At 51.1% G+C, this 22,884-nt stretch overlaps 1 protein-coding gene across 11 annotated transcripts in view; it reads left to right on the top strand.

Moving 5' to 3' along the window:
* Positions 1-22,884, top strand: part of EPB41L1 (erythrocyte membrane protein band 4.1 like 1) — a 133,901-nt gene that overhangs the window by 101,584 nt on the left and 9,433 nt on the right. For 6 of the 11 annotated variants that reach the window (XM_047771182.1, XM_047771183.1, XM_047771185.1 and 3 more), the window contains 10 exons: positions 617-721; positions 4,497-6,461; positions 6,964-7,071; positions 8,120-8,530; positions 10,394-10,498; positions 12,418-12,498; positions 17,609-17,695; positions 18,498-18,581; positions 20,573-20,653; positions 20,984-21,100. In XM_047771182.1, coding sequence (XP_047627138.1) covers positions 617-721; positions 4,497-6,461; positions 6,964-7,071; positions 8,120-8,530; positions 10,394-10,498; positions 12,418-12,498; positions 17,609-17,695; positions 18,498-18,581; positions 20,573-20,653; positions 20,984-21,100 — 3,144 coding nt within the window. The remainder of the gene's footprint in view (positions 1-616; positions 722-4,496; positions 6,462-6,963; positions 7,072-8,119; positions 8,531-10,393; positions 10,499-12,417; positions 12,499-17,608; positions 17,696-18,497; positions 18,582-20,572; positions 20,654-20,983; positions 21,101-22,884) is intronic. The other 5 variants (XM_047771189.1, XM_047771188.1, XM_047771186.1 and 2 more) reach the window with 4 other exon arrangements.

Genomic DNA, 22,884 nt, shown 5'->3' with positions numbered 1-22,884 from the left:
GAATCCCAGATCCAAATATGGGCTCTCTGGGGATGTCCTGCAAGGGTGTCATCCAGAGTTCCTAGTAGCTTCCTCATATATTGCTGGGCTTCATCTGGTCCAATGGGAAAATGGTAGGAACTTAAATCAAAAGAGAGACCCCCAAACCATAAGGATTTTCCATTTGCCAAACACAGGTTTTCATTTCAAAGGTAACTTTTAAAAAGGGGTTGAAATCCAAACTTTCAGAGTGAACCATTACCTAAACCAAAGACACCCAGAGAAGGCTCGGACTCAGAGTCTAGGTGATACGGCTGTAAACCTCCTAAGAGTGTGCAGGCAATGAGGAAAGAAAGGCCCAAGGCCAGGTGCTGGCTGGCAGCTGACCATGGGCCTCTCTCCCTTGAATTACCCCAAGAGGCAGTTCCTTTCCATCTTGCCCCACAGTCCTCATGGCATATGGCTCCTTCCTGACCTAATCCGTAAACCCTAAGGGGGCGGGATTTACATAGTCTGCGGGCTATTCATGGACTCTGTGTATGTGTGTGTATCTCTCCTGCTTTCTCTCCCTCCCTCTCTGTCTCTCCTTCCCTTCCTCCCTCTCTCCCTCTCCTCTGGCCCTGGGCCTCCCCTGCAGTCCCGGAGGACCCAGGACACCTCTCAGCAGGACTTGGCACCTGAGCCTGGGACGGCCACAGGCTTGGAAGTATTCACTCAGAAAAGCCTCGCAGCATCTCCTGAGGTTACTGTCCTCACCTCCCCACCCGCCCAGAACTGCCCTAATGGTCTTAAGAAAACCCTTTCTCTGGGCTGGGGTGGGGGTGGTCCAGGCTCTGCCAGGCAGATGGGAGCAGTGGGTAGCCCGTGGTGTCCCTGTGCTGCGATAAGTGAGTGTCTCCATCCCAGGGATCCATAAAGGGCCAGTCCCTCCCTCATCTATGGTTTCTTAGGGAGGACAGGGCTGAAACCATTCCAGGAAGACAGGACAGCCCTAGTCATCTCTGGCCTAGAAGGGGAGGCAGAAATGCTCTCCTCTTAGGCCCCAGGGAGGCAGACTCCGACTGCTAAGCTTGGGATCAGGGGTCATAGCACCTAAATGCCTTCTGCCCTGAGGTCTTATCTCTGTTCAAGCGTGAGTAAGGTCTAACTTACTTATTCTATCCCCTGCCTCCATCTTCTCTAAACTCCACTTTGACCTTGGGTCTGTCGGGGTCTCCAGGCAGGCAAGAGTGGGCATTTTTTTCCAAGGAGCATCCCTGGGGTTGTAGAGATGTTGGTCAGGCAGGCCTTCTAAATGAGGAGGCCATTGCATCTGTGCCCAGCACGATGGCCGGTGGAGGGCTCTCGGAACTTCCTGTTCCCCTGCGTGGATGCCTGGTGGAATCCAGGCCCAGGGGTTGGGAGCTTTCTCCTCCCTGTCTGCTGGAACTTCATAGACTGTCAGGATTGGATGAGATTGACCGATCATCTGGGTGAAACTTCCTTCTAACATCTGATCCTCCTCTGTGGGCATAGTGTGTGTGAGGGTATATACTGTTCTCTATTCCCAGAGAAAATTTTGTAGCTGCTAAAAATGTGCTGGAACACACATAAGAGAGACATGAGTCAGCCATGTAAGTGGTAAAACATAAATCACAGTTCTGCTCTGAATTTTTCCTCAATGTAAAAATAAAAACAAAACTGGGAGCACTCCCTCTTGAGCGAGTTGGATGGGAATCAGCAGCCTCCTAGGGTTAGGGAAGCAGTGATGCCTCAGAGCACAGAGATGTATGTGGAGCCGAGCACAGCTGCCCTTACTTGAGGAGTGGGGGCCCCAACCTTCGCCCTTCACCAGCATCCCTGAAAATCATCCATAGGGCCCCTTCCACAAGGGGGCTCTTGCTGTTCTTAACAGCAGTCCACTTTGTCTTCAGTCAGTCATCTGTTGGAAAGTTTTCATATTGAGTTACAACCTGCCCTTCTGAGTCGTATGCCTGTGGGCCTCACTTTGCCCCCTGGTGCCTGTAGGTCTGTTCTGCATCCTCCTCCAGGACAGCTCTTCAGAGTTGAGCATCCTTCCTCCCTTTTCTTTAGCGACTTCTCCCAGGGCATGGTTCCTCATCTTGCTCCCGCCCTCCCCCCCAAATCTGGGACTCTGCTGTAAAGAGTAGGGCCCAAAATGTGGCTCAGAACTCCAGGTGGGCTCTGAACAGCCCAGGGTCAGCAGAAATGCCTGGCTGGAGAATTTCTTCCTATCGGCTTGGGCAGGAACAGAACAGAACTGGCCCCAGTTGTGCTCCCAGCTTTGGTTTTGTGGCCTTTCTTGCTGCAGTTGCCCAAGATGACAGCAGGGGGCGCTCTGAGCAGGCACTTTAGGTCCCCTGGCTCAGTGGAAAGAATGACTTGGGGACATCCCTAACATCATCCACCCTATGAATCAGGTTAGAGAGCCAAAGCTTCTTTCTGTCTTTTAGTTTTCCTCTTTCTGTTCCATCTTTTTTTTTTCTCTCTTCAGAATTGCTTGTTAGAAATAGAGCCTCTTCTTCCCTCTGGGAGCCTCAGTTTCCCCTTCTGAAATTAACAGGATCTGTTTCACAGGTCACCATTTGGATTAAATTTAATACCTTAAACAATGGGCTGACATTGCCTGGCACATACTATCTAAATATAAATACGTGTTTCCCTTTTTCTTGCTGCAGAACTTTCTGCTCTGTGCCAGTTCCCACCCCCACTCAACCTAGTTTCTAAGCTTCTATTCTAGAAACTAGCTTCTAGTTAGACTTGGGGCAGGAATGTTCCAGAAGCAGTCTCGTGGACTGTCTGGATGTCAGTGCAAGCTGAATGTGAGCAGCTCAAGGCACCTGCTTCCCAAGCAGAAGAAAAAGGAAGCTTTGTAGGCTTTTGAAGCTCCCCCCTCTGGGATGGTTCAAGTGCTGTGGTCCTGAAGGCTTAACCACCTGAAGGAAAATCTTGGAAACCCATGACAAACTTTGTCTGGGTCTTCTCTCTTCCTCTTCTCTCTCTTTCTTGTTGGCAAGTTTCTCTTAATGCGGTGTGACTCCCTGACAGTCACGGAGATTTTGCTAAAATGGAGCAAGGGAGTGGAGGTCAGAGGGTTTACAGTGCTCCCTTGATCCTTCAGAATCTTCCAGGTCTTCTGGGCTTTGACAGACTCCTCACCCAGAGCCCCTGGATCAGAGCCCAACTCATGGAGACCTGCCCTTTCCTGCTGTAGGGAGCAGGTTTTGGTGCATCCTAACATGGAGCTCTTCTTAGGACTTGGAGTCAGAGACCAGGTTCTAGGCCTGCCTTGGCCACTGTGCTCACTCTCTGACCTTGGGCACTGTGCTTAGCTTCCCCAGGCCTCAGTTTCCACATCTCCACCATAAGGGCCTTGACTCAGAGCAGAGGTTTCAAAGGAGGTAGGCACTATGGGGCTCTGGGGCACCCAGAACTCCAACTTCAAAATCTGTGTTTCTTGTTAAACGTCCATCAAGATGTTGTGTGAAGAAACTATTCTGTTGTTGCCAGAAAATTAAAATCTCAATAACCTTCTTTCTTTTTTAATAATTCCAGAGGTCCATCCTTCCCTCCTAAGTGTCGTTTGAAAGACTCTAGGGGAGGTAAAGGGCGGTTTCCTGTTTGACAACGCTGGATTCCTGCTCTTTGTCTTTTCCTTCCATGATATGTCCTGGCCAGTCCTTTTCCACTCTTTCTGTGAACTTTGTTAGAATTCCCCGAGACCAGGCCTTGGCATTTGTTTCTTTGGGAATGAACCCCGCAAAGTGCAAGCTGTTTAAGCCACTGTGGTGACCGGTACTGACCTCTAGAGCTGGCTGTTCGTATTTTTCATTCTAATCACTTTCCTTACAATTAGCTCTTGCAGAAAGGTCTGATTTCAGGCTGCGACCTGTGAAACTTAATGCTTCCATGCCCACCTTGACATTAGATCACATTTGGGACCCATATTTCATGGGTTGTGAGATAAGTCGGCAAGGATCTCAGGCATCAAAAATCAAGCTTTCTTTTCCTGATGCTACCGTCAACTAACTGTGACCTTGGGTAAATCACTGACCTTCTCTAGGCCTTAGTTTATACATTTGCCCAATGAGGATGTTGGACTGGAGGATGTCTTAGGAGTTCTTTCGGCTCTACCATTCAAAGAATCCATCTGATGTAATTGCTACTTTCCCCTCTGATGCTGGTAGTGTTATTAAAAATGGAGGAGGAAGAGTCCTGGACCATCTCTGAATCTTCATTTTCCCACGGCTAACAGGGAGGGCATGAGACCCAACTTTGTGAATGGGATACCATTTCACAAAGTTAAGGCAGTGGTTGAAGGGAGTCAGTGTTTTGATGGGAAGAGTAGCCTTGGTGGGGTTGACCAGCATTGTCCTGCCTTCCTCTCCCCAGTCAGTTCTGGAGACAAGTTGACCTTTCGGTGGTAGATTGGTCCCTTCTGGCAGAGAGAAGAAGTGACCTGTTCTTCAGGTGCCTCATATTTCATGTTAACTCTTCTTGCTCCAATTGAAACACAGGGTTCAGAGCATTGGGTATTTATAGAAAGAGAGTACATTAGGCCAGAAGAACTCAGTCTCCTCACAGTGACCACCACGCAGCAGGAAGAAAGTGAGGCAGGCCTCGCAGACATCCTTGCTGATGGCAGACTCTCCAAGGTAGACATCCTGGTGGACAAGTTCAAAGTTGAAGTGGCCACAGAAGAAATGGTGGGAGCCAGGAGAGCAAACACCCAGCGACAAGGAAGAATGATCGCCAGCCCTGAAGACTTCGAGTCAGTGTGGGAGGAAGGTCCCTGGGTCCGGGAAGGCCCGGGAGGGGCTCCTCTGCCTGCAGGCTGCACAGGGGCAGGAAAGCTCTTGGAGGGCTCCCAACTTAGGGTGGACCCTGGGGAGGCAACCATCTGGAAGCCCCAGGTCTCCGGTGGTCAGTTGGAGGGCCCAATGGTTGAGCCAGAGGAGTTCCAGGCTTGTGGAAGACCCACTGCCCCAGGAACCAGACCCGCAGAGGTGGATGTCCCCTCTTCAGCCTCTGACACTGGAGGACTCCAGTCCTTTCTGCTGGACCCAGCCCACACAGAAGCCAGAGCCGACTCGAGCGACGAGACCGATACTTCCCTTGCAGAGAGGAGCTTCTATTTAAACTACGGAGAGAAAGATTCTGAAGACCAAGCCCTCCCTCCACCCCTGGAGGAGAGAGAAGAGCACTTTGATGTCCCACCTGGACCAGATGAGACCAGGTGGAAGCTCTCGGAGGAGCTCATGGAGAGCTGGGAGCTGAACTCCTCAGGCCCCCGGGGCTCTGCTGCCACTGCCGGCAGGAACAAGGCCCAAGAGGGTGAAGCTTCCTCAAAGGAAGGGGCCGGGCTTCGCAGGAACCATAGGCCAAATGACCTGGAGGCTGTTGACCAGCAGCTTGGAAAGGGACCTTCTCCAGGGCCGGCATTTGCTGGGGACTGGGACCAGTCCCGGTGGGGAGTGGAAGGAGAATTTACCCACCCAGCATCTTCAGTAGCTGCAGAGGAAGAGGCCCCCAAGAGTGGAGATTTGATGGGAAGAGCTGCGAAAAGTCCCCCAGCAGGATGGAACCACTCACCTCCCAGAGGAGGGCCCGTGTGTCCAGACCCTTGGGCCATCCCGCCTAGTGACGACAGGAAGCCGGCCAAGCCAGACAGAGGCAACTTCCTGCCCAAAGAGAGGGGACCAGTTCACACCCAGATGGGAGAACCTGCATTGGAGGACAGCAAGACCCCAGTGTTTCTTCAGATGGAGGCGATCACCCCACTCCAGACCTCCCCCCGGCCCTTTTCAGCTCAGTCATCTCCAGAGGAAGCTTCTCCAAGCTCACCCCCTCATGGGTCAGGGGAGCCTTTGCAGCTCAGGGACCCCTTTGGAGAAGAGTCCCCTCTATTTCTCAAACATGCCCATCCTCCTAAAGAGAGCCTGGAGCCCAAGGACCAAGGAGGGCTGGTTGGGACCCCGGACAGAGGAGAGCGCTGGGCACCTCCTGTCGCCAGCAGAAAGCCCAGAGCTGTTCCTGAAGAAGCCGAGGGGTTGGTGTTCCCTTCAGAAAAGCAAAAGGAGATGACCACTTTCCAGGCTGGGGGGAAGCAGGGCTCCCTGGAAGACATTAGCAAGACCTCAGTGGCCAACAAAATTCGTATCTTTGAGACCCACGGAGCTGAAACCCGCCGGGTGAGTCAAGGTGAAACCAGGGCCTTTACCGAGTTGTCATCAGAGGCCTCCACGGGGCAGGTCGAGCAACAACGAAATAAGCTTTTAGACCTGGGATTTGTCCAGTGTCAGCCTCTAGGGGACTTTGCTGTCCCCAAAGCCACACCTTCAGTGATGCTATCAGCTACCAGACACTTCAGGGAGGGCGTTTCTGCCCCATCCCCCGGTGAAGGACTCATGGACCTCGAGCTCGTGTCTGCCAGTCCAGGCCGCGAAACCGCACTGGAGGAAGCCACTGGGGGAACTGGCCACGTGAGCCCCTGCCCCCGCCGCTGCCCCCCAGCCTGGGAGCTGACCGCATGCCGCGTAGCTCTTTAGAAGCATGTTTCAGTGGCCCCTCGTCATCACTGCCATCAGAGGCTGCTTGTCCATCCCTATGAGTTCTTTTCCCTAAACAGGCCCGAGTGTAGCGGAATGACGAGTTCATCTGCTTGGCCCATGTTAGCTTAGCCACAAAGAGCATCGGCTTTTGGTGTGACCTGGTGCCCAGAGGGTCACCCAGCCCCAGTGGAGAAGGTGGCACCACCACCAGCAAACTACACACTTGCTTTGCCTTGCTGCCCCCACCTGCTGGGTTCCTACTGTTTGGCTTGGCTTGTCCAACGATCTTCCTTCATCCCTTCCCTTCCCTGATGCTCCTGCCTTGGGGAAGCTGATGGTCCAGCGGTTTCCATCCTTCACTTCTGGTTCCCTCTCCGTCCCAGTGCCAAGTTCCTTTCTGCCTCCTTAAGACTAACTGTCTTCTCTAATCCAGAACAAACCCGGAGATGCCGTGAGGCAAGAGAAGCACGTCACCAGCTTAGCAGCGAACCCCTCGGGAAAGAGGGTGCACCTGAGATTCGCCAGTCCCTCAGTCCCTCAGGTCTCTGCAGCCCCTCGGTGTCCTGATGACCCGGCCACCTTCGCCTGGCCAGGGTGCATCGCTGCCTTAGGTCCCTACCTGCTCCGGCAGCGCCTCTTGTGGCAGCTCAACTCTGGCTTGTCTGGAATGCGTCCTCACACTGCTCAACCTTCCGTAAACTGGCTAAATGGAGGCTTGTCTCTAGCACGTGAAACCCTAAGCGTACTGAGTCTCTAGAACCCGAAGCCATGTACTTTACGAATATTTGGTGGGTGTTAGATTGGTCTCTGAAAAGAATGTCATAAAACAGCCAAAAATGTGTGTGTGGTGTTTAATCCCTGACAGGCCAGTTGAGAGGTATGTATGTCGGACAAGAGTTGCTGGTCCCCCTCCAGCACTCCCTTGGCCTGCTCTTGTCAATTACACTGATGGGACCAGAATCTCCAGTCTGTGGCCTGGCCGCCAGCCCACTCATGGAGCTCAGGGTTGAAGCGATGTAGCCCCCGGCTCCCAGGAATTGTCCCACGTTGCTCCTCCCTCTAGACGATGCTGAGCCCTCCACAGAGACTCAGTGGAATTGACAAACCGTGCTGGCTCCTTCTCTGTTCCTTAAAGCTCTCGGCTCCAGCCTCTCTGCCTCCCCATCCTGGGTATCCCTGAATCCCTCCTTGGTTTTTGTCTCTCGATGTCCTCCTGCACGGATGGGCCTGGGGTCTGGGCTCCCATCCTTGCCTTGTGCACAGTGCTGCTTCTGATAAGCTCCCAGATCCAAATCTTGGATGGGGCCTCCTGTCCAGGACCATCTGGCAGGATGTTTGCTTTGTACTTGCTTTTGCTGTTAGCGGGAGACCCTTGGAAAGGAGCATCCTCACTCTTGAGAAGTTTTCGGTTTTTTAAAGCTTATTATGTCGAGGGACCTTTCTGGGGGTATTTTTCTTTTCCTGACCTACTCTTCCACTGGGGCATCGAACAGCTCCAAGATTTCTTCTGTCATTCACCATCTTGATTTCTCTCTTTCTCTCTCTCTCCCACCCCACGCCCCCACTCCTTTGATTTTACCTGGCCATAGAGAGCAGGGCTGAGGGAGGGCTCCGAGGAGAAAGTCAAACCTCCACGTCCCAGGGCCCCAGAGAGTGACACGGGAGACGAGGACCAGGACCAGGAGAGGGACGCGGTGTTCCTGAAGGACAACCACCTGGCCATTGAGCGTAAGTGCTCCAGCATCACGGTCAGCTCCACATCCAGCCTGGAGGCCGAGGTCGACTTCACGGTCATTGGCGACTACCACGGCAGCGCCTTCGAAGACTTCTCCCGCAGCTTGCCTGAGCTCGACCGAGACAAAAGCGACTCAGAAACCGAGGGCCTAGTGTTCTCCCGGGATCTCAACAAAGGGGGCCCCAGCCAGGATGACGAGTCTGGGGGCCTTGAGGACAGCCCAGACAGAGGGGCCTGCTCCACCCCAGATATGCCCCAGTTCGAGGTACAGTGGAGCATCATGGAGATCCAGGCCCAGCGGGCACTGCATGTTCAGAGGGCCCTGGGCCATGTGTGAGAAGACTGAGCCGCCAGCCTGAAGCTCTGTTGTGTGTTGCATGATCGTCCCTCTGCAGAACAGCATGGTTCTGTGCTCGCATGTTGGGCAGCTCAGTTTACCCCTGACTGCACTCCTGGGCGCTTTCTACCTGTGGTCCCATCGCTTGCCTGGGGTCAAGTGATGACAGGCGGTCTGGTCCTACTTTCTCCTCCCCTGCCTGTGTTGCATGGCACCTGCAGAGACGTGTGCTTGTGGATTCATGGGGGCGCCTGCAGCCTGCTCTGAAAGTCAGATGGTTTTTCCTGATCCCACCCTCAGCTCCTTTCCCTGGGGGCCTGGGGTCTTGGGGGTAGTAGCAGTGGAAACTCCCAGAGAAGAGGAGACATCATCACTGACGGGGACACAGGCCTCTCTGCTCTGTGTCCTCCCTTCGGAGGATCTTTGTTCACGTTATTCCATTGCTCTCTCATCTCTTCCGGCCCCAGCCACCTTCCACCACACTCCCCTTTCCCCCACATACCAGGCATTGAGATACGAGCTTAACCACTCTGGGTTTTCACTCCCTCTGGAGAAGATTTTTCCTCCCTTTCTGTGCCTTGCAGACTTGTCATGTTCCAGGATCAAATTCAGATAGCACTTTAGCAAACGCCTTCCTGATGACCCTGGGCAGAAATATTGCTCCCTGCACAGCCTCTTGCTCTGCAATGCTTCTGCTCCCAGCATCATCACAAGTAGTCAGGTTGGAGGCTGACAGGTCTGCTTTCCCACCAGGTGGCAGCTCCACTAAGCTTACACCACACACTAATAATGATTAATTGAGTGAATGGCTAGATCTCAGTTACAGCCAGCTTGAAGAATCCCCTCTTACCGCTCTCCCAACCAAATAACAAGCTACCTTTCATTCATTCATTCAGCTCACGTGTGTTAATACCTGCTGTGTGCATAGCCATAAGCTAGGGTAGATGGAGGACTCAGAAGAGACTAATCATTGAACCGATGACTTCTAGAGTACAAGTTGTAAACTGGTGGCCCTGGGCCAGATCTGGCTCGCAAATGTATTTTCTTTGACCTTGATTTAAAAATCAGGACAGTGAATATAAAACCCAGGGATTTTTTATATCATTAAAAAAAATCATGAGTTCCCAAGTGGCTTATTAGGTCAGGGATTTGACAGTGTCACTGCAGTGGCTCGGGTCACTGCTGTGACTCGAATTTGATCCCTGGCCCAGGAACTTCCACATGCTGAGAGTTTGGTCAAAAAAATAAAATAAAAAAATTGGATGATTCAGTCACTCGGAGGCCATGGCCCCAGTTGGTCTGGTCCTTAATTCCTCAATAAACACTTTACCCACATCTCCTACTGGCCCCCCACTGCCACCCCGTGTGACTCCTGTTCTAAAGAACAGTTCAAATAAAGCCCCTGGGAGGTAGTGGCATAACCATTGATACCATTCAGGATTATGTACATAAGGAAAATACTGAGTGGGGGGGCCTGGCCCAGAGCATGTTGAGTGAATAGTGAATGTCCTCTTAGTGGTAGCCTAAAACCCAGGAGGTAGTCACCATGAGGTTGGTGGTGGCAGGGTCATGGGCAGCCTGTCCAGGTGCTGCTGGTGGTTCTGGGTTCCCTCTTGGGCTGTTTGTCTTTGACCTCACACCATACCTCTTTTGCCCTGGCCTGCGTTCCTGTTTGGAGACTTGGCCAGCTGCAGGGATGGGAGATGACCTGCTGACCCTGTGCCACAGTTGCCTGTGACCCTGAGTCATGCCGGGGCTGGAGATAGCGTGTTCTTCCTAATCTCTCTACAGCCTGTGAAAACAGAAACCATGACTGTCAGCAGCCTGGCCATCAGAAAGAAGATCGAGCCGGAGGCTGTGCTGCAGACCAGAGTCACCAATGTGGACGCCACCCAGGTAACCTGTGCCTTCCAGTGTGCCCTGAGCATAGGCATGGGGCATTTCACCATGGCCAAGACCCTTAGCCAACTCTTGCCACCTTGGCTCCCCAGGACCGCCGTTTTAACCCTGATGCTGTTCTGAGTTTCATTGTTCCTTCTGAGCTGCAGGGGTAGGTGATGGGACAGCCCCTTGTCCTGTCCTTTACACATCTCAAAGCCTCAATTTTCCCATCTGTAAAATGGGGAGGGTCATGCCTCCCGCATCCTTCTGGGAGTGTTATCAGGACTAGACCTGATAGTGGATTAACTCATGACTTTCAGGTTGCTGCAAGGAATTGGAGAGGTTTCTTGAGGTATCCCAGGGGCTGCTCTGAGAGAGGAGGGAGACGCCAATTCAGCTTTAGTCAGAACAGCTCACCTTGGGTCACTGTGTGTGCGTGTGTGCGTTGGGGTTCCACATCAGACTGACAAAATGAACAAACTGAAGGAGAGATTAAAAAGTCATTTGTCTCAGCAAGATGGAACTACTAGTGCCCTGGAGAAAGCCGGCATAAACAGACACAGGTGCATTGCTCACAGTGCACTTCCTAAGCGCCTTTTGTGGTTTTTAAGCTTTGAAAATCAAGACCAAGGGTCTGAGAGATGCCCTCTTGGTTCTGTCTGCCCAGAAGAACTGCACTGCTGGGGCGTTTCTTGCCCTGGAGACCAGTCCTTGTCTCAAAAACTAAAGTAAGACATCAATCTACACAACCTGGGCAATTCTTTTGTTTCCAGAATTTTGTTCTCCCACTTTTATAACCATGCACAGAGGTTTATGAAGCCGTAAATGCAGTTGTCAAGATCTCTTGCCTTCTGACAAGCTGTGTGACCACAGATAGCCTGCTTCCTCTCTGGCCTGTTTTGTTTCAGTAACATGTGTTGGTTTTGTTTTTATACAAAGAAATATGAAGAAAACTAAAAACGGCCCCCAATTCCACAGCTCATTAATCCTTATTGACATTAAAACAACAGCAAAATATGTTACGAAATTCAAATAGGACAAAATGAAATTTTCTTTGTGATTCCTCTTGGGGGGAAAATGTATGCATATAACAACATATGTACTTACATCTCTAGATATTTAAATTTTTTTACACAAAAGAGATTGTTCTCTCTCTCTCTTCTTTGGTCTTTTTAGGGCTGCACCTGTGGCATATGGAGGTTCCTGGGCTATGGGTTGAATCGGAGCTGTAGCCTCTGGCCTGACGCCATGCCAGATCTGAGCCGCGTCTGCGACCTACACCACAGCTCACAGCAATGCTGGATTCTTAATCCACTGAGAGAGGCCAGGGATCGAACCTGCATCCTCCTGAATACTAGTCAGATTCATTTCTGCTGAGCCGAGATTGTTCTCTTTTACACTTTACCTTTTTACCTTAATATTTAGCTTGGAGATCACTCTCTATTGGCATATGTGGCCCCGTCTCAGCCTCCTTCTTCCCACTTACGAATGGATCCCGATTTCTCACACGTTTATCTCCCATCAATGGACCTGTGATTGTTTTGTCTTTTTCTTTTGCAGTTAATGCTGAGTGCTGCAGTGAACTTTTTTGTTCAGACTTCCTGGTTTTCAAAGTTTATATCCAAAGGGTGAATCCCTAGCATTGGGCTCACTGGGGCAATTGAAATTTGGATAGAATTTATCAGGTTATCTGGGATTCTTTTCCCATTGTCAAAAAAGATGACTGGAAGGAACTGGAGCACCTATGAGGCCCCTCTGTAGTTTGGCGCATGTGTAGACATCCCCCCTCCTCAAGTTGCCTGTTTGCTCATACTGCCTGTCACTTTGGACCCGGGGATGCCTCGATCCCGGGTGGCGCATGGTGCAGGCGTATCCCATATTCTCTCTGTCCCCTCACTCCCTCTCCCTCTGACAACTCCTCCTCTGACTGGCAGGTGGATGGGGCTGCCCCAGGGGGGAAGGAGTTCATGGCCACTGCTCCTTCCATCACCACAGAGACCATCTCAACCACCATGGTAAGTAGGACCCAAGAGCCTTCCTTCTCTGACCAGACCCCTTGGCCGGAGACAGCCAGACAACAAGCTCCCCTCGCCAGCCGTGGCAGGAAGCCCTCCTCTGCCCTTACCACATCAGCCAAGCGACAGAAAGTCACACTCTTACTGTCTGGCACACGGTTGCCGCAGGACATCCAGTCAGACCTCAGTTTTCCACATTGAATAATGAGGGAGGTGGCGTCCCTGAGCTTCAGTCACCTGGACCTTCAGTCACCTGTGTCCGGGATGAAGAGGGGCTGGTACTATTGGGTTATAGGCAACACCGCAGGATTGTGCTGCAAGGTCTGTCCTCCTGACAGCTGTGTGTTTTTCTCGTGTCCCAGGCCACTTCCTCACCTTGGTCAGTAGATGGCGTGCGGTGAACCTAAACTGGAGGCTCAGGATCTGGGGCTGTCTCCTGAGGGATCTCCTGGTTCTGCTCCTGATTTGTTTTTTGACCCATGAAGGAAGGTCCTTGGCCTTAGGTGTCCTCATCTGTAAAATGGGAATACTCCCCATTCGGCCTGGCTCACGGGCTCTTCAGAGAGCCCAGCAACATTAGCTTCTTTAATGATGACAGAGAGCCAGCATTTGGGGCTCACAGGTTGTGGTGCCATGAACTGCGCTCATGGAGTAAAACAAGAACTGTGAGGTGGAGGCTCTTTTTTCTCCACCTTTTACAGATGAGGAAAACGAAGTTCAGAGAGGCAAAGTAACTTACCCAAGGTCACACAATCGATAGAGGGTAGAGCCAGGTCCAACCCAGGCATTCTGATGCCAGAAGCCCCACTGTCCCCCTCACCCACTCTGCTCTGCTCCCTCACCTTGACCATTGTGAACTCTGCCTGAGCGGGGCTGCCAGGGCTGGCCTGGGAGGGTAGCCATGCCTGGGCCGGATCTGTCTTGGGCTGTGGGGGGTTGTTTTCAAATGCTTTCTCTTACCAAACCCGTGCTTTGCACATAGGAAGAAAATTACTTTAATTCAGACTACCCAGCAGGAAGGTTTTGAGTAAACAAAGACTTTAAGATAAATAAACCCAAGCCAGTTACCAACTTGCACACTTTCCCCCGGTCACTCAGACCCTCCTCTCCTCACAACCCTTCACCACGTGGCATCAGGATGTTTATAGGGCTAAATGTAAATTGGTACCATGGTGAGCAGGCTATTACATCATTCATTTACTCATCCATCCATCCATCCATCCATCCATCCATCCATCCATCCATCCATCTGTTCCAAAAGCATTTATTAACCTCTACTCTGCCCAGTATGGGGATATAGAGTTTAAAAAAAGATAATGTCTATTAGAACTCATTCATCCAGGTAACAGTTACGTGCACATCTAATGTGCCGTGTCCTTGTGTTTAGGTCCTGGGCACACCGTGGTGAACAAGGCCCAGCCCTCCCACCTCCTGGCTGGATGACCTTGGGCAAGTTACCCAAACCTCTCCAAACCTCAACTTCCACTTCTGTAAAATGGGGAGAGGGGAAATACTAGCATATCCTTCAAAGAGGGGATGTGAGGCTAAACGAAGGTCATCTATGCAAAGTGGTCAGAAGAGGGCCTGGCACATTGTAAGTGGTCCATAAATGTGAGCTGCCACTATCCTTTCCTGCTTTCATTGGGCAGTGTAATAATGCTTTCCTAGGGACCGCAGGATATGGGGTGCCACTGTAGGAAATGGAGAAGTCTTTGTTTAGACAGTGACATCTGAGCCACTCTGGAAGGATAAATTAGGGTACAGTCATGGGAGGAGGTCTTCTAGGCCGTGGGAACCGCAGATGTAAAGGCAAGAATATGAAGAATCATAGCACTGAGGGAAAGGAAGTGGTCAATGACATGAAATGTTCCCTGTGTGGTGGGCGAGCAGTGAGAGAAGAGGCTGGAAAGGAAAGCTGGGCCAGGGCGTGAAGGACCTCGAATGGCATGTGCAAAATTCAGATTTCATCCTGGAGACCATGGAGAACCACTTCAATTTTTTCAGGCAGGGGCATGATGTCATCAAATGTGTGTTTCTGTGTTTTACGAAGATTACTCCAGCCACCTCTGTGGAGCCAAAATTCCCTCCCTTGCAGCCATGGATCCCGTTTTTCCCCTCCTTCCTTCCTTTCCTTCCTCGCTCCTCCCCTTCTTCCTTCCTTCAGCAAATATTTCTTGAACTCTCATAATGTGTGAAGCAGTGTGCCAGGCACTGTGAACCGGGCACTGAGGGAGATAGAAAATAGCATCTCTGAGCCCACATTCCACTGGGAGGGACCGAAAGAGAAGGCAGGGAACTGGTTTAGGGGCTGGGGCAGGGCCGGAGTGTGAGGAGGCAGATGCTAACAATGAGGGGACAGGGTTAAGGATGCCTGGAGGGAGAAAGGTACAGGATTTGGTCATGGATCAGAGGAGAGAGAGGCTGGTGATGCAGGTCACTAGCCTGGCTGTTCTGAGTGAGGTGCTAGGAGCCCATTAGCAGGGAAATCTTCAGGCCCCGCCGCAGACCTATTGACTCAAAAACTCTGGGGTGGGGCGCAGTTGTCTCATGGTTTCACAAGCCCTCCAGGTGATACCCCTCAAGTCTAAGAAGCACCAACACAAACAAGGAGCACAGACGAGGGTGCTCTTTAGGGCAGGTGTGTGTCAGGCGTGGAGGGGGCCGCAAATTGCATGTTGGGTCTGAAGAGCCTGAGGTATCTTGGGGCACTTTTTCTGGAGAAAATGCCTAGGAGACAATTGGTTTAAAGGTCTAGAGTTCAAGAAAGATCTGAGCTACAGATAAAGGGATAGGGAACAGTGCCCTTGATGAGGCAGTGCAAGCCTTGAATGGCTGGGGTGGCCCAGAGAGAGGGCGGTGGGAAGAGAGCCCTGAGTCTGCGAGAAGAGGGAGATGGTGGCGTAGCCTTGGCCAGGGATTGGGACTGCTCCTCCCTGAGGTGGGACAGGGGACTGGCTGAAGACACAGGAGAGGCAGGCGGAGCAGCTGGCAGTCATGTTTTGAACCACCTGTGTCCCCATTAGTAGCCTCTGTTTTCAGTGTGAAGGTGGAGGTGAAGCTTTGCCAGGAAAGGGATCAATGGGAGAACCAGCGCCTTGAGGGGAGAAAGGCCTGGAGTGACATTAGCATTCACAAGGGCTAGTATATGTTTCCTCCCCTGGGAGAAAGGAAGTACTGACCCCAGCAGGCTCTCTCTTTAGGCCTGTTGCTGGGCTACATTCTGGAACTTGCTCTGAGACAGTGCCCTGTGGTTGGAATGCCAGGTAACCAGGTCACTGCCAGCCTCAGCTGGAGGCAGGCATTGGGGGATGGTTAGGCAAAGGCAGAGGGCTCCTATCCTCATTTGTCTCCTGGCAGGCAGAGGTCCAGAATCCTGCACAGACCAGGACTGGGGTTCAGCCTGCTGGGGAGCTGCAGAATGGATGCAGCTCTGGGCCCCTGGATGGACAAGGCTGAGCCCTGAGATGGTGCAGGAAGTGGAAGGTGGAGGCCGGCAGCTGGGCCCCTTCTAGCTGTGGGCCAGTAAGTCCAGAGCCAAATCCAGCAGTTGGACTCCAAGATAGAACGCAGAGAGTTAGCTCAAGGGTACCGTTTCCAAGGGGAGAGTGCTGTAGCAGGAGTATGTGAACTTGGATCTAAATACAGGCTTTAGGAGTTCCCATCATGGCGCAGCAGAAACGAATCCCACTAGGAACAATGAGGTTGCGGGTTCGATCCCTGGCCTTGCTCAGTGGGTTAAGGATCCAATATTGCCATGAGCTGTGGTGTAGGTCGAAGACGTGGCTCAGATCCTGCATTGCTATGGCTGTGGTATAGGCCAGCAGCTGTAGCTCTGATTAGACCCCTGGCCTGGGAACCTCCATATGCCACAAGTGCGGCCCTTAAAAAGCAAAAAAAAAAAAAAAAAAAAAAAAAAAGAAAAGAAAAAGGAAAATGAAAATAAATAAATAAATGCACGCTTTAGCATTCACTTGCAGGGGGACTTGAACAAACAGTGCACTTCACAGTTCCGACCTTCTAGTTTCCCAACTATAAAACAATTTCCAGTGGTAGTTTGGAGGCTCAGATGAGATCATGCATCCTTAGCCTAATACCTGGCGTGTAGCAGGTACTCAGAAAACACTGGTTATTCTGTTGTCAGTAGCCAGTCTGTACCCCTGTATTTACCCTACTGATTTCCATTTGCAAAGCTTTTTCCTGTTAGCCTCAAAATGTCTCTGTGAGAGTGGGACATGGGTCCCCCTTTAAAACTTTTTTAAAAGACTATTTTTTTCAGAGCATTTTGAAGTTCACAGCAAAATTGAGAGGACGACACAGAGATTTCCCCATAGAACCCCCCTCTTTGTCCCTGATACACAACTAGCACACTCCCCACATCAGCACCTCCCACCTGAGGAAACTCAGGCTCTAGGAATCTTAGATCCCAGGGCTTGAGAATTTTTTTTTTTAATTTTTACTGGAATATAGTTGACTTACATACCAGTTAGTTTTAGGTGCATAACAGTGTGAATCATCCACACGTATAGATATAACCCTTCTTATTTCCCATATAGTTATCGCAAGCTATTGAGTAGATTTTCCGCTGCTCTAGAGTAGGTTCTTGCCAATCATCCCTTCTCTACAGTCGTGTGTATATATTATTCCCACCCCACCAGAGTAGGGCATTTGTTACCATGGATGAACCTGCACTGCAGGGGTCCCTGTCTGTGGCTGAATCCATGAGGCCTGTAGAGCGGACGTGGTTCTGCCCCAGGTCATATGGCTGGAACTTGGCAGGACCAGGATGAAATCTGGGTGTCTTGACTCCTTTGTTTGCACTTCCAGGGAGCAACTCTGCATCTTGTTCATCACAGTGTCCCCAATGCCAGGCATTGAGTGAGTGAGTGTGTGTGGGTGTATGTGTGTGTGTGTGTATGCGCGCGCGTGCACCAGCGCTTGAGCAAGCAATAAACAAAAGCAGAATGACTGAACTGAGCGATGCCTTCAGCTCTCTGCTTCCAGTGTCACTATTCAACCTTGTGGCTATGAGAGCTACATGGCCACGTGATCTGTCCATCCTGGGGCCCCCCCCACCTGAGACCTGGCCATCTGAGCACTATTGTTTCCCCAGGAGAACAGTCTCAAGTCCGGGAAGGGGGCAGCTGCCATGATCCCAGGCCCACAGACGGTGGCCACGGAAATCCGTTCTCTTTCTCCGGTAAGTGGGCAGGGCCAGCTCAGGCTAGGGGACTCCATGCAGAGAATGTGGACATTGGTCCACAGGTGGCCCGCAGCAAGTGCAGCATAGAGCCCGGGAGGCCACCCCTTTAAGTGCAGCACCAGGAAACGGCCTCACATTCAGATGCCCACAGGGCTCCCTGGTCCATTGCCCTCCACCCCCACTCCCACTCACAAGCAGGGTAGTGGCAGTATGGGGTGAAGTGACCCCTCCCCTTGGTGGTGCTTGTAATGTGACAGCTCTTTTGCATCTGCTCTGCTTACTGACCAGCGGGAGCAATGGGCTAGGGGTCCAGAGGCTTGGATGCTGGGCCTGGTCTGTCGGTGGCAGCCTCAATAGCCCAAGTCTGTCACTGTGAGGTCTTGCAGCTCTTGTGGTCACCAGTTCTGTCTTTCTTATCCTCTAGCCTCAGAGAGAGCCTGTTCCCAGCCCTGACAGGGTGGGGGAACAAGAGGGCTCTCTATCTACCTTGGATCCCTCTGTTCATTCTTCTAAGATGCCAGGATTCTTAAGTTCTAGGGTCTTGTTAGGATTCTGGACCCAAGGAATCTTGGGTTCTAGGAATCTTAGATTCCAGGGTTTGAGAATTTCATGGGTCTAGCATTCTGAAGATTCCAGTATTCCTGAATTCTTAGTCTCAGTGGTTCAAAGCATCTTGGCTTCCAAACTTCACCTTCATGGGGCCCCCACTCTTCCCTTGGTTTACCCCATCCCCACCCCCATCATGCAGAGCCCAGCATCCTCACCTGACCCCGGGGTGGGGGGTGGTTATATTCTGCAGATCATCGGGAAAGATGTCCTCACCAGCACCTACGGCGCCACCGCGGAAACCCTCTCCACCTCCACCACCACCCATGTTACCAAAGTGAGTAGCAGCAGGGCGCTGGTTGCCCCCAGCCTGGACGTGGGGCTTGGGAAGGTCATTGCCATGGCTCTGCTTTGTAACAGAGAAGACCTGTGGTGTTCCCAGTTTCCGGAGTGCTGTGCACTTTGTCCTGTGCTACAGGTGGTCCCAGGCACCGACCTGCCCTTCATTGTTGATGGCCAGGTTGGGGGACCATCTCCTTGAAGTAATTGTGAACCATGGCATTTGTGCCTTATAGATCTTAAGTGCTGGAGGGACTTAGGTGGGGGGAGCAATTCAAAGAAGGCTCAAAGAATGAGGAAGGGCCTTCTGGAAAAAGTGGGGTTTGTATAGGGTCTTGGAAAGCCAGGATGGACTCGTAAGGAAGAAGACAGAGGTAGACATTCTGAGCAACATGGAAGATGGGAGCAGACCTTGTGTGTTTGCTTATTTATCCACCGAGCAAAAGTTAGCAAGCATCACCTTATGCTGCCTCTCTGTGCCAGGGGCTGCTGGAGGGGCTGTAAGCGAGGCATGTGGGAAGCAGGAGAAATGGTCTCTGTCAGGAAGAAGCAGCATGTAGGGGCTGTAACTATGGGAAATTAGGTTAGACAAGGGGTAGGGAAAGCAGAATAGAGACAAATAAGACACATCCCAGGACAAATGTGACAACAGAGGGTCTGAGTCTGAGAGCCACTGAAAAGCTGTCAAGATTTTTTAACTGGGGAGTGACCCAATACAGAGGGATTTAAGGAGAGGAGATTAGGTCCACCAGGAGGTGAGAGTTGAGGGCATAAAGAAGAGCATTATGGAGAGACTAAGGATGGAGGGCCTAGAGCAGGATGCGGGGAGGAAGAGTCAGGGCCAAAGAAGGGAGGCATTCTTGGAGTGCCAGCTGTGGCTTAGCTGAGGACAGAGGGCTGAGGACAGGCTGGCCGATGTGTCTGTGAGTGAGTGGCGAGGAGAAAGGCAGGAGGGGGCCCAGGGCAGGGAGCGAGGCTTGGAGGAGAGAGGCCAGGGAGCCAGGATGAGTTGGAGCTTCTGCTCCAGCATCAAAGGAGTCTGGAAAGCAGTGCTGGCCCTTGATGCACAGACTGTCCCAGCCCTGTCTGCTCCCATGTACCACATTCCCCAGAAAGCACCCACTCCTACCCAAAGCATCAGTGAGCAATGATGACCTCACTGAAAGCTTTCTAGGAAGGTTTTCGATCACACACCCTACCGCGTACAGCTCAGGTAACTCTTCTTCCCAAAGTCCCTCCCGGCCCTGCCATCTGGGAGCCCCCTCTTCTTTCTGTTCATTCCTGACTCCAGCTGGGATTTCCCTAAGCCACCCTTCTCCTTTAATGCACCAAGCAGTTAGGTCCTGCCCCACCTTCTACTTCTAAACTTGCACCCAAACCCCACCCCTTCAGAAAACAGTGGCAGTTATAAGCATCATCAGTGCAGTTTTCTTTTCTAATATTGTTTGAAGTCATTCAAAGTAGAGCTTTGTCACCATTCACATTTCATTCATGTGTTCATTCAACAAATTCGCCTTTAGCACCTGTCCTGGACTGATTGGACAGGGGAGTGGGGGAGGAGGGGATTCAGAGATGAACAAAATACAGCCCCTGCCACAAGAGCCCCAGCCTAATGAGCAAGGCAGGTCACACACGCAAGGTCAGCACAAGGCAGAGAGGCCAAGAACCATGAGAGATATGAACTTGCCACTCAGAAAGCACCAGGGCAGGAAGGCAGAGGGATTGCTCACCAGGGTCAGGGTGACAGCATTTGAGCTGGGCTTGGAGGGACTAGGGGGGCCAGCTTGGTATTTGGGGGAGTGATGGCAGCCAGGCAGGATGTGCAATCGTGAATCCCAAAACCAGAAAAGGAAAAAACTGAGGGAGCCAGGAGGGAAGGCAACCACTGGTTCCAGCTTTGCCCCTGAAGGAGGCTTCGGATAGGTCCCCTGTCAAGGCTGCTGGCCCAGCAGGACCCAAGGCTGAGCTTGCCCCCCTCTCGATCTGCAGACTGTGAAAGGAGGGTTTTCTGAGACAAGGATTGAGAAGCGGATCATCATCACTGGGGACGAAGATGTCGATCAAGACCAGGTAGGGGGACGGGGAGCCTGGTTCCCAGTGGTGCTGCCCAGCCCGCAATCCCTCCCATACTGGGTTACCCATGGAGAGCTGCGCTTGTGAGCAGAGAAGATATCCACTTCCTGCTGACCATGTCCAAAGGAGAAAAGCCCCCTCCTAAGAAAGGGACACTGAATGGGAGCCAGGAGGAGTCAGAAGACCTAGATCTGATCTCTCCCTTTAACTCTTTGACCACTGCCCTTCTGGGGGCCTCAGCCGGGCATGGGGGAGCTCGTACATCTCCTTGGCCTCTCCCGAATTCGTTGTGCTCTGGATCCTCACTTTGCTATTCCTTTCCTCCAGGCCTTGGCTTTGGCCATCAAGGAGGCCAAACTGCAACATCCTGACATGCTGGTAACCAAAGCTGTCGTATACAGAGAAACAGACCCATCCCCGGAGGAGAGGGACAAGAAGCCACAGGTAAGGCTTATGAGGCTCAGTAGCCAGGGCACGGAGGAGACAACAGAGGCAAGATCCTTCCAGGGCCATTTCCCTGCCAAGGGACCTACCGAGAGGCTTGATCCCCAGCACAGCTTTGACCCACCCCGCTCCCCTCGCACCTTCCTAGAGAGCCAGCTACCACAGATACCACCAGTCAGAGTGCAGCGGGGAAGGAAGACTGGTTCCTCAGTTTCTTTGGGGTTTCAGGCTCCAGACTCAGAAAAGTAAAATCCAGAAGGGGTCAGAAAAGGGGAGAGAAGATTACCTGTCAGTCCTGAGATGAGACAGATGGAGAGAGACATAACCTCATTGCCCATTGCCTATAAGCTGGAAGTCAGAAAGAGTTCTACCAGGCCCAGGGCCATATTCCTGTCCCTGTGTCTCTGTCTCCATCACTGGTCACTGGATGTTACCAAGAAGGGACATGATGACTAGAGCCCTTGATCTTATCCATCTTGCTAGATTGGAAACCCTTCTCAGGCCACCTGGGGCCAGAATCTTAGGGAGCCCAATATTTTACTTTCCATCAAGGCCTTGGTGAATAAGAGGAATGAGATGGTGTCCTAGCAGAGAGGTCTTTTATCAGCTAAAATTAGGGGAAGTTGGGGAAGGGGTTCTTCTGGCCCTTCTGGAAATTTACTGCATATTATCAAACCTATAACAACAAAATCTCACAGACATTGAGTTGAGTGAAATAGTCAAACACAAAAAAAGCACATCCAGGAGTTCCTGTCGTGGCTCAGTGGAAATGAATCTGACTAGTGTCCATGAGGATGCAGTTTCGATCCCTAGCCTCGCTCAGTGGGTTAAAGGATCCTGCATTGCTATGGCTGTGGCATAGGCCGGCAGCTGAAGCTCCCATTCGACCCCTAGCCTGGGAACCTCCATATGTTATGAATGCAGCCCTAAAAAGACAAAAAAAAATTTTTTTTTTAAAGTACATCCAGTGTGAGTCCATTCATAGGAAGTTCAAAAACAGGCAAAACTAATCAGCAGTGATTAAAGTGTGAGTATTGGTTATTTCTGGGGTGGCATTAACAGGAGCGAGCCACAAGGTTACCCTCTGGGACCATGGAAATATCAGCATCTTGAGCGGGGGTAGGGGGTTACACGGGTGTGTACATGTGTAAAGATGTGTCAAGCTCCACACTCAGACTTGTATACTTTGCGTACCTCACACATTACACCTCCATGAAAACTAAATCCATTTCAAAGAAAACCCCCCAAACAGTAGGTCTCCTATTTGTCCTCTTCCCTGATGAAGGAAACCATTTTATTTTTCTTCCAAAGATATAAGAACATTCCTGTCTCATCCTTTGATTACCACTCACTTTGTGTCAGAAGAAAAAGCACTGAAACATTTTCCTACCATTTTGAAAGGCTACCAACCCCCATCCAGACCAGTGCCATCCAATAGCACTTTCCACAATGATGGAAGTGGGTTTTCTGTGCTATGATATAAGAGCTGCTAGCCACACATGACTGTTCAGCACTTGAAATTAGCTAATCTGAAATGAAATGTGCTTTAAAGGTAAAACGTGCCAAATTTCAAAAGTTAACCTATGGAAAAAAGGGTATAAAACAGCTCAATAATTTTTATATTGATTACATGTTAAATGATATATTTGAATATAATGGGTTAAGTAGAATACATTATTAAAATGAATCTCACCTGTTTCTTTTTACTGTTTTTAATATAAATTTTACAGTTAGAATTTAGAAATGAAAATTTTCTATCTATCTGGAAAATTTTAGAAAACCAG

Source organism: Phacochoerus africanus, chromosome 3 (genome assembly GCF_016906955.1).
Source record: "Phacochoerus africanus isolate WHEZ1 chromosome 3, ROS_Pafr_v1, whole genome shotgun sequence".
NCBI lineage: Eukaryota > Metazoa > Chordata > Mammalia > Artiodactyla > Suidae > Phacochoerus > Phacochoerus africanus.
Note: the sequence above shows the minus strand (reverse complement) of the source record. Positions and strands in the feature narration are given on the sequence as shown.